This window comes from Aptenodytes forsteri, unplaced genomic scaffold (assembly GCF_000699145.1).
Source record: "Aptenodytes forsteri isolate BGI_AS27 unplaced genomic scaffold, ASM69914v1 Scaffold445, whole genome shotgun sequence".
Taxonomy (NCBI): domain Eukaryota; kingdom Metazoa; phylum Chordata; class Aves; order Sphenisciformes; family Spheniscidae; genus Aptenodytes; species Aptenodytes forsteri.
The window spans coordinates 1-11,029 of record NW_008794421.1 but is presented as its reverse complement, the minus strand read 5'-3'; the positions used below and the strand labels follow the sequence as shown (position 1 = coordinate 11,029).

The window sequence follows — 11,029 nt, the reverse complement described above, 5'->3', positions numbered from 1 at the left end:
GTCATCTTTCCCCCACCACTCTCTGGATGAGACCATCCAGCCAATTCCTTATCCACTGAACAGTCCCTCCATCAAATCCATCTCTCTCCAATTTTGAGAGAAGGATGTTGTGGGGGGCCATGTCAAAGGCCTTACAGAAGTCCAGATAGGTGACATCCGTAGCTCTTCCCTTGTCCACTGATGTAGTCACCCCATCACAGAAAGGCCACTAGGTTAGTCAGGCAAGACTTGCCCTTGGTGAAGCCATGCTGGCTGTCTCGAATCACCTCCCTGTCCTCCATATGCCTTAACACAGCTTATAGGAGGATCTGTTCCATGATTTTCCCAGGCACAGAGGTGGCTGACAGGTCAGTAGTTCCCAGGGTCCTCCTTTCTACCCTTTTTAAAAATGGGTGCAATGTTTCCCTTTTTCCAGTCTCCTGGGACTTCACCTGTCAGCCATGACTTTTCAAAAATAAGTGGGAATGTCAAGACAGTCTGTAGTAGCACAGCATCTGATCTTCAGCAATGTGACACAGAGTAAGGAAAATACTGAAACTTGATAAGTTACAACATCCAGATAAATTTTCTTCTAGAATTTGACATTCATACTGCGAGATGAAACCTTCACTATTTCTGGGGAAAATCCTGGAGTACGATATAATGTGAAAAAGAACGCCCTTCACCTGATGTTTGATATCATTATCCCAGGAAAATACAACATGACCCTTATCTGGAATAAGCACATGAACTTCTTCATCAAGATCTCCAGAGAAACACAGGTATTGCAGAATAACTTCCTCAGTAAACTGTCCTTCAATTCAGATTGAACTGCACATTTGATGATGGTTGCCTTGACTCTCTCTGATGGCAAAGGTTTTTCAGAGATGCTACTAGCAATTCATTTTCATCATTATCTCCAAAACAGTAGAGATTTTCACTAGAGGCTGATTTTTAAGTGATTACTCTACTGCATTCAGGAAAATTTTGAGCTAAAGTGCTTGTACTTTATACAACTGCATGGTTGAATTTGACCTCTAAATGATGACAGTTTACAGTTTAGAGGAGAAACACATTCATCCACTGATGAACAGAACCTCATGCACAAGATGCTAAGAATGTATGGGAAAGTATTCACAGATCACATTCACTACTAAAGCACAGGAAACTGTCAGTAATCGAAAGGGAAGGCGAGTAATTGTAACTTGCTGAACTGACATTGCTGCTTTCATTTAATCTAGGAAACTATATGTGGTTTGTGTGGGAACTATAATGGCAATATGAAGGATGATTTTGAAACTCGAAGCAAGTATGTGGCATCAAATGAATTGGAATTTGTGAATTCTTGGAAAGAGAATCCTCTCTGTGGGGATGTATACTTTGTAGTGGACCCCTGTAGCAAGAACCCTTATCGTAAAGCATGGGCAGAAAAGACATGTTCCATCATCAACAGCCAAGTCTTTTCTGCCTGTCACAATAAGGTAAGAATTGACTTGGCCTTCTTTTTATTTATAGGCATAATCTGTATTCTTCCAAAATGCTTACACTCCAACAGTTGATTTTCTCTTCCCCAAAATTTTTTAATAAAATATATGAAAATGTTTTATGGCTTTCATTTATGTTAATCCTCATCCTTTCTTATTTGCACTTCACCAGCCCTTTTGTAAGCACAAAAGCTAAGTATGGCATTAACTGATTAGTTAAAAATATCGGAGTGAAAAAAGAATGAAGACTTAAGTATCAGAAATTAGTCAGTCTGTTGGTGATACCTGATACTGATCAATGCACTGTTTACTCTTTTGAAACCATTTAGCCTTTGTTAGAAAACCAAACTTAAGAAAACCCTGAAAACACTTGTTCTCATCAGTAAATCAACAGCATTACTTAGAAGGTGCAGGTCAGCCCAAGAGCAAGATATCATCAACTGTCCTATTTGTTTTAAGTTGCCCACTTTGTGGAAATGAAAATATCACAAGGTTCATCAGAACCAGGCCTTCTGAAGGAAAATCTCTGTGTTCAGGAGGCAAAAACAAGTGAGAAATGTGGATAATGCTGCAGTGCTCATGCATATCCATGGAGGGTGTAGAGCTTACGAACTTAGACACTTGTGCCTGAATGGATGTCGGGGTTTGGGGTTTTTTTTAAGCCAAACACAATATGTTCAGGACTAGTATGAATTTAGAAATATGTATCTGGCAAAACATCATCAGTTTCTGTTGTCGATATGGAGACAGCTACATTCTTGTTAAAAAGATTTGTATGATGTGGGATTGTAATTGCTTTGACAAGTGTTCAGAGGAAATACTAGTTACTCTCACTTAATGGAACACGTATTGTTTAGCCCAGGGAAAAACACCTTCTTAACAAATAGGCATAAAAGAATCCTAGAAAATTCATTACTTCATTTTCCAATGCAGGTGAATCGTATGCCCTATTACGAGGCCTGTGTTCGAGACTCTTGTGGTTGTGACATTGGAGGGGATTGTGAATGCATGTGTGATGCCATCGCAGTATATGCCATGGCGTGCTTAGATAAAGGTATCTGCATTGACTGGAGGACCCCTGAGTTCTGTCGTAAGTTTCTTTAAGCTCTCTTTAAACAGGTTTAAGAGATTATTATTGTTACTGTGAGTATATTAATATGGCAACATAGGTAATTGCTTACTAAGCACCTCCTAAGTTGCATTTTCTTTATGGGCAAACAGTTTACTTCAGTCACGTGGGTTTTGAAATCTGTAGTTTTCATTTGTGCTAAATTAACCAAAATATTATATCTTTTTACCATGGAGTAATGAGAGAGAAAATAATGTGGTCACAGAAGGCAGACTGTTTCTTCTGCTGCCACTGTAGAGTGAACTGTCAGTTTGTCAGCAGAGGGAGTATGAAATTGTAAAAAAATATTTTTTTAGCTGTGATGAAATCACCTTCTGTGTGGATGTAAAGGAAATAAAGACAGCTGTGTTGGCTAGAACACTGTAAAACAGGAAAAAGATATCGAGGTGTTACAGAACACCATATATGGAGGAAAAAAGACAATGAGCATGTTATAAATCAATGCTAGAGTTGTCATCTTCAATGGTTTCTTTTCAACATTTCACTATATTATGCATTAAAAATTGTGGAAATGCCTGCATAGTGCATTTGCAAAAAGGAAACTGACTTCATTGGACCGTAAATTTCAATTTACATCAGAAGCTAATAAATTCAGTGACAAAATTTTTGATTCAAACTGTTTATTAATTTGGCCCTCCCTTTAGACCTTTGAAAATAACATGCCATTAATTTGAAAAATTCTGATTTCTCTCTTGCTCTTACCTTTTTTAGCTGTCTATTGTGAGTATTACAATTCTCATAAAAAAACAGGAAGTGGTGGTACTTATTCCTATGGCTACAACAATGACAACTGCACCTGGCGTTACAGGCCTTGTAATTGTCCAAATCAAAACTACAAATATGTCAACATTGAAGGTAATAAGCTATACTAGTGTAAACCAGGAAACAGTTACATAGTAATTATTTTCAATGCTGTTTTTTAAATCAGTCATACCACAGTTAAATAATGGTATTCTAATTGATGCTATCTTTGAAGCAGTTTTGCTGAGCTTTACCTTAGTACTACTGCTTTAAATACATAATCAATTCAGTAACTGTACTACATCTAGCTTTATATTGAGCTCAGCCTATCTTGAGGAGAAATTCTCTGACTTGCACCAAATCAAAAGAATACGCTGTACTTAGATAAAAAAACATGTGGAGAGAGCAGCTAATATTTTTATTAGAGAAATGGATATAGTTGGAGAAACCAAAAAAATTACTACATAGGCAGACCCTTCTTCTGAGGTTGACATTGGAAATGCTTACCTGAACAGATGATGTTGCCATCGATACAATTTTTTAATAACAGAAATGTGAGAGATTACATTATAAATACTATAAATTAAATACTGTTCTCTAAGAAATGTAAAAGAAACTTCTCTTCCCCTTTCTTCAGGCTGTTAAAAATGCTCTCATGATGAATACTTTGACCATGAGAAGGAAAGATGCATGCCATGTGGTAAGCAGCATCCTATATACTCATTCTCTTTCTCTACAGTAACTGGAAAACATTACTAAAACACTTGTATATTCTCAAAGAAGGTATTTTTCCTAGTACCTCTTAATCAATAATAAGCGTTCATCCAAACATAACTTTCCTTCAAAATAACCCTATTACCATACTGCTACTATGTAAAACTTCAGTTGGTAAATAAAGGAATGAAAAGAACTAATTAAAAGAAGGATTAGGGTAGGGAATGCCGTAATACAGAAGCTGATTTTAGTTAGCAACCTGAAAAGTTATGTTCATTGTAAACGTGAGTACTTTTCAAAATGTGGATCTTCCTGAAAGTGTATTGGTGTTCTGATCTGCATGAGGGCCTGCCCCAGCAGAGCTGTAGGTCTCAGATATATTCAATGCCTTTCATAAAAAAAAGAGAACATATGAAATAGGATCAGACCTAGCTAATGGACTCTACTTAGCAAAACTCTTTTTAGAGATTTTTTTTTAAATTATTTTAACTTAAGGTTTATTACCATGTGGTTTACTTCTATGAAAACCTATCTTACTAAATAATGTTTTGATAGACTCTAGCTGCATGGTTTTGATTTTCATGCAGATGTAAGAAAATTCAAGGACAATTTTTCTCATATTACAGAATTCTAACCTGTGTAACCAGGATCTCAGCTAGTGATCTCATTTACATACAAAAAACATGTTTCCATTATCTCTGAAAAGTGAGGTGCCCTTAAGCAGAAAAATCATAAGAAAGGTAGCAAAAACTTACTCGTGTTCATTATTTTTATGAGATGTATTGATTTCTTTGTCATTGTTTAAGTCCTTTGATGTGAAATTTACCACTGAAATAGTTAATATTAAGCATTTTCAGGAATACCTCACTAACACAATCCTTTGAATCCAATCTGAAATTTGCCTTATTTGGAGTATTTTAATATGCTTTCATTCACAAACTTAACCTGTTCTACCTTTACACAACAGGAGATAAAAGCGCTAGTACCACACCTGAAACATCTTCACCTTCAACAGGTTAGTTTACATACTTGACCAAACTAGTACTTCACACTGATATATGTCCTGATATGTGTTTATGCGGTAAGCAATATCCTTTTTTGCATGATATAGTGGCATCACCAGTTTCACATGCATAAGATGCAATGATGAAAAATAACTTGGTATCATAATTATCACAAAAATTTTCCCAGAAATATTTGTTAGACATATTAAGAAAAAAAATTATTGAGAGAACAGTGTTTCCTGAGTATACTTAGGCACTTCCAGATATCAGTAATGAAATATCTCTGTTGGTGAATAAGAACTTCTGTCTTGTCTCTGATGGACAGTGGGATTGAGCTCACCCTCAGCAAGTTTGCAGATGACACCAAGCTGAGTGGTGCAGTTGACATGCCTGAGGGATGGGATGCCATCCAGAGGGACCTGGACAAGCTCAAGAAGTGGGTCCATGTGCGCCTCATGAGGTTCAACAAGGCCAAGTGCAAGGTCCTGCCCCTGGGTCGGGGCAACCCCCGGTATCAATACAGGCTGGGGGATGAAGGGATTGAGAGCAGCTCTGAGGAGAAGGACATGGGGGTACTGGGGGATGAAAAACTGGACATGAGTCGGTAATGTGTGCTCATGGCCCAGAAAGCCAACCGTATCCTGGGCTGTATCAAAAGAAGCGTGGCCAGCGGGTCGAGGGAGGTGATTCTGCCCTTCTACTCCACTCTGGTGAGACCCCACCTGGAGTACTACATCCAGCTCTGGGGTCCTCAGTACAAGACAGACATAAACCTGTTGGAGTGGGTCCAGAGAGGGGCCACAAAAATGGTCAGAGGGACAGAACACCTCTCCTATGAGGACAGGCTGAGAGAGTTGGGGTTGTTTAGCCTGGAGGAGAGAAGGCTCTGGGGACACCTTGCTGCGGCCTTTCAATACTTGAAGGGGGCTTTATAGGAAAGATGGGGACAGACTTTTTAGCAGGGCCTGTAGCGATAGGAGAAGGGGTAATGGTTTTAAGCTGGAAGAGAATAGATTTAGACTAGATATAAGGAAGAAATTTTTTACGCTGAGGGTGGTGAAACACTGGAACAGGTTGCCCAGAGAGGTGGTAGATGCCCCATCCCTGGAAACATTCAAGGTCAGGTTGGACGGGGCTTTGAGCAACCTGATCTAGTTGAAGATGTCCCTGCTCATTGCAGGGGGGTTGGACTAGATGACCTTTAAAGGTCCCTTTTAACCCAAACCATTCCATGATTCTATGATGTACAAAATCCCACAAAAATTTCACCACAGTTCTTAGTGGTGACTGGCCATATAACACTTTAACAATTTAAGAAGGTCTTCATGGAAATGTGTGACTGAGTATACCAAACCCCTATAGCCTGATCCAGGAAAGGAATATATATATATACACACTGATCTTAAATTTGTTAGAAATTCCATTAATTTCCCTGAAGATAGATGGTATTGGGAAAACATTACACTGTCAGCTATGTGAATAAGAAAATACAATTCCATCTCTGCTGCTATGCACAAGTATTTATGCCAAATTCACTTTAAAGTGATGAAGAAAAATATATAAAACTCTGAAAAAATTCCTGTTTAATGTATTCACTGCACATAATAGCAAAGGAATAGATGGATAACTTCTTTCAAATGTTTCATCTAAAAGGTAATGGTTTTTAATAGCAGTTACTACTAATTCTTATTAAGACTGTTTTTACTTCAAAAAATAATTTTTAATTTATATAGTTATATTATAAATAGATTATGAAGAACTATTTCTTATACTTTAATTTTGTTTTTTTTTCTCTTAGTAACAACAGTGCAGCCTAAAGTAACAAGAAGCTCTACCACAAGTACCCTACCAAGAGTACCTAGTACTTCTTCTTCTGCAACTACTATATCAACTGAGACTACAAATCCAACAATAACCTCAAAAATCACAGTTCCAAGAACTTCATCAGCATCACCTCTTGTCACAATAATGTCAACAACCGGTAGGTTTTTAGTGTTACTATCTAAAATAAATTATAGTAAACCCACTCTATATATAGTTGAGATACCACTCTACTTGGAAAGCATTGCAAGCGGTTTCAACATCCAAGCATAAGACTCCAAATCATGAAGTAGACAAAGCAGGCTTCCAGAAAGGAGTTTGTCAACCACAAACGTTCAGAAGTGTAGATTGAAAGTGTATGGAAAGAGAAAGGATATAGATACTAGGTTAAAAATACAAACAAAAATCACTTGTGTGACTCATCTGAGAAGCACATTAGAAGTTCTATAAGCAGTGAGCCAGCTCAGCTCCATTTGGATTTATTAGCTCAGCTTCAGCTTCTTTTCCACAACTGGTTCAGTTATGCAGTCATATTCAAGGAGCAGCCAACCTATTAACTCTTAATAATGTAAGCAGGCTCCAAAGCAGAATCACACAGGTATCAGTGCAGCAACTTTGTCTAGGATTCTAGAGTCCTGCTCTCAGGAGCATGACTCCCCCAACATAAATTACTTTTTGATTCTATGGCTTGTGGAGACTCATAACATGTAGCTTCCCACCAACATGCACTTCAACTAATAAGCCATCCTGGACCCAGGCTATCAGGGAAAGCAGAGTTAAAAAGAGGTCCCACAGGAGTCAAAACACAACTTCAAAGGCTGCCATAGTGACAAATGATTTGTGCACTGGGACAAGGAAAGTCCTATAACATGATGTTATTTAGCTTTGTAATACAAATTATGGAAAGCTGAAACTGTGGCTGATTTGGAACATAAGAATAGCCAATGAAATTGTCATTTGGGCAAAGTCCATACAGACTTTAGCCAATAAGTGACAACAAAGCTAACTTCTTAGAAAAATTATATAAAAAATAATCTATAGGAAAAATATAGATAATGAGAACAAAGATAGATATGAGACAATAGAAAACAAATACGAGTAGAGAAAGATTTGGCAAGCTTATAAGAACATTAATACAAACAATTACACAGAAAATATTCAAAAGATCAAGGATGAAAACTGTCTCTCTGGAATATGGGTAACTTCTTCATAGTTTATCTATTTTTAATTATTCAATGAATTGATTACTCACATTATATTATTTACCTTTACTCCAAAAGCACATACAACATCAATTTTTACCACACCAAACATGACTACAGCCATCACTACCCCTTCCATAACTACCTCAACAAAAAGAACCATGACCATTAAACCAAAGCCTACACCTGTTGCCTCATCAACCGCTGCTTCAACAGAGATGGAAAAAGTAAGGTTCACCACACCACCCTTCAAGACCACTATCAAAAAGAAAATGACAACCACCTCAATACCTACTCAAACCACATCTCAGATCACAACTTTGAGCAAGCCTAAACTAACAACAGTAGGTAAATATAACTTTTTGATATCTGCCAGGCGAAGCCATCACTCACAAGACACATGTCAATGTTTTCCTTATAAAAAAACCAAGCATTCTGACTAGTTGTCTTAACATTGCAAATAGATAGGAAAGGATATGGATAACTGAAGAAGTGTGATAAAAATGGAAATTTATGTGTCTTGCCAATGGAGCAAGCATCTGACATCCAAATATCATCTTATACCTAACATTTCTCTTCGAGGCCATACTTTACACTTCCTCCAAATTTAGGCAAAATCTCTCTATGCTTCAAAGTGAGTTCTTGAAAACTCACAGAGGGCAGAATATGTGTTCCCCCTAGCCATTGTAACAAATTCTCCCAAAAATAAGTATTAAAAAAAGGAAATTACACTTTCGGATGTCAGGTACTCCATATGCCAACAAGGACCATCTCCTCTGAGGCTGTATGACAATGTGAATTGCTAGGTTAGCAACCAACACCAGAGGCCTGGACAGTGTGCAGGGGGAAGCCTACTGTAGTGGGAGGGCAGTTTTACAGTCTTTCCCAATCCATGCGCCTCCCACGAAGTACTGTTGGGGTGCACACATCTGGGTCTTCTTGTGCCAGCAATTACAGCTTCCTCTGAGGAAGTATCACAACCCACTTTAACTAGGAACCTTACCAGCTCCCAACCATTACTAATATCCATTCTTCCTTACTTTACAGAGAGTGAGAGAACCCAAGTAACCACTCTGCACCACCAAGTCCCAGTAGGTGAGTAAGAAGAAGCTGAGAGATGCCCTTGGCCTAAGACTCTGCTTCACTTACCCCAGCTCTCCCAGAGGATGCTCTTGCCCAGTCTGGAACATCTTGGAAGGGAGACATGCACATCTAGAGAGGTTCTTCTTCCCTCAGGAGCTCCAGGAAGAGGCAGAGTGTGCTGAATTGTCAGAGGGCACCCTTCAGGCCCAGTTCTTGCCCCATTTTTTTTTTTTGGGTGGAGCCATTGGCCCATTTCTCTTTCTTGCCCAGTAAGACTCAGTGGGGTCCGGTCCTGCCTCTCTTACCCCCACACCCACACCCTGGGGCTTCTCCCGGGGAATTGGCACCTTTGCCTTCCTCTCTTGCCCTGCCACCCTCAATCAACCTGTGCTTTTCTCTCTGTAGTTGTCACCCACAGAAGACCAGAGAAGCCACACATTCTGCAACATCTCATCACACAGAAGACCACCCCTGCCACGTCTGCCAGCAGCATCTCTGTCCCAAGAAAGACCAGCCCTGCCAGCAGCCCAGAAGTCCCACTGACAAGGATGTCTCCAAGCCCCAGCTCTTTACCTGCCACTTCAGCCTCATCTGCTTCTTCCCCATCCTCAACTGTGTCCTCGACATGGTTGAGACCATCACATCCTGGTAAGGCTACCTCCTCCCCTTCCTGCTGCTCTGCCTGCTCCTTCCAGCTCCCACCATTCTCTCCTAAGCAGCATGTCCTGCACAGGCTTCAGTTTTGGTATTCATTCTCAATTCCCACTGCCCTTGCCATAGGACTCCTGGCACCCAGGCAGGTCCTGGGACTGGCTCGCACATGACCCTGACTGCATCCTTCTCACTTGCCACTTCAGGGGTTTGGCTCTGGGGAACAGGCCTTTATCAGGATACAGACATCCATAAGTTCCTGCCCTACAACTGGTAGAGACAAGCTAACACACACTCCCTTCCCTTACAGTGGTGCCCTGAGAATGCACAGTGGGGGGAACAGAAGGCAGTGAAACTGGAAACTCGTGTCCAGTTCACACCTCAGGACAGTTTTGGGTGAGAGACAGAACACAAGGCATGCTCTCCATCCAATGGATGCCCAGGCCCTGGCACACCCATGACAAGTGTGGGTCAACAAATGCCACCTCCTTGGCCAATGCTGACCTTGGGTACAAAAGAGTCACCAGTGTACGGTGGGCAAAAAGGTGTACACTCAACTCCAGGCTAAAGTTTTCCCACTTAGAACCACAGGGCCCCACATGCCTGGGTTGTCTTGGTGTTAAACAGAACAGGCTCCCTGGAGGAGATGCCACAACATGCTTTGCCTAGAAACCTTCCCAATACTCAACCATTACTTTCTCCTGTCCCTTTATAGCAAGGGAGCCAGCCAGAGCTAAGACTCCGACTAGTAAAGTAGTAACAGGTGAGTGCTCTGGTCAGGAGAGTGCTAAGAGTCATCCATGTCCTATGCCTGTCCATTCAGTAGCCTCGGCTGTCCCATGGATCCTTTCCAGCACAGTCTGCAGCAGGCAGATGGTAGACTACATGTCAACCAGTAGAATTCCACATGAAAGTACAGATACGTCATTCCCTCTCAAGAGTTCCAGGAGGAAGGAGACAGAGACAAATTGTTAGAGGACATCCTTCAAAACCATCACCAGCCTGCAATTCCCAGAAGAAGAAGAAAGGGATGGGACATAGTGGGTGTCATCGCCCCATCCATTCATCTTTAAAACAACTAGAAATACTGGGAACCAGTCCTGCCTTTCTTGCCCATATCCTTGCAGAAAGTTCCTACCCCTGCACTGCCCACGTCACCCACCTTCCCATCTTACCTGGTCACCATGAATTGACCCGTGCTTTCCTCCTGGCAGCCTTCAC

At 40.3% G+C, this 11,029-nt stretch overlaps 1 protein-coding gene across 1 annotated transcript in view; it reads left to right on the top strand.

Annotated features, from left to right (window-relative positions):
- Window positions 1–10,571, top strand: part of MUC6 (mucin 6, oligomeric mucus/gel-forming) — a gene marked incomplete at its 3' end in the record, with an annotated part of 34,311 nt that extends 23,740 nt beyond the window's left edge. The window contains 7 exon segments of the mRNA XM_009289464.1: window positions 576–761; window positions 1,221–1,460; window positions 2,397–2,553; window positions 3,304–3,447; window positions 3,971–4,033; window positions 6,859–7,032; window positions 10,524–10,571. Coding sequence (XP_009287739.1) covers window positions 576–761; window positions 1,221–1,460; window positions 2,397–2,553; window positions 3,304–3,447; window positions 3,971–4,033; window positions 6,859–7,032; window positions 10,524–10,571 — 1,012 coding nt within the window.
- Between the last annotated feature and the right edge of the window lie 458 nt (window positions 10,572–11,029).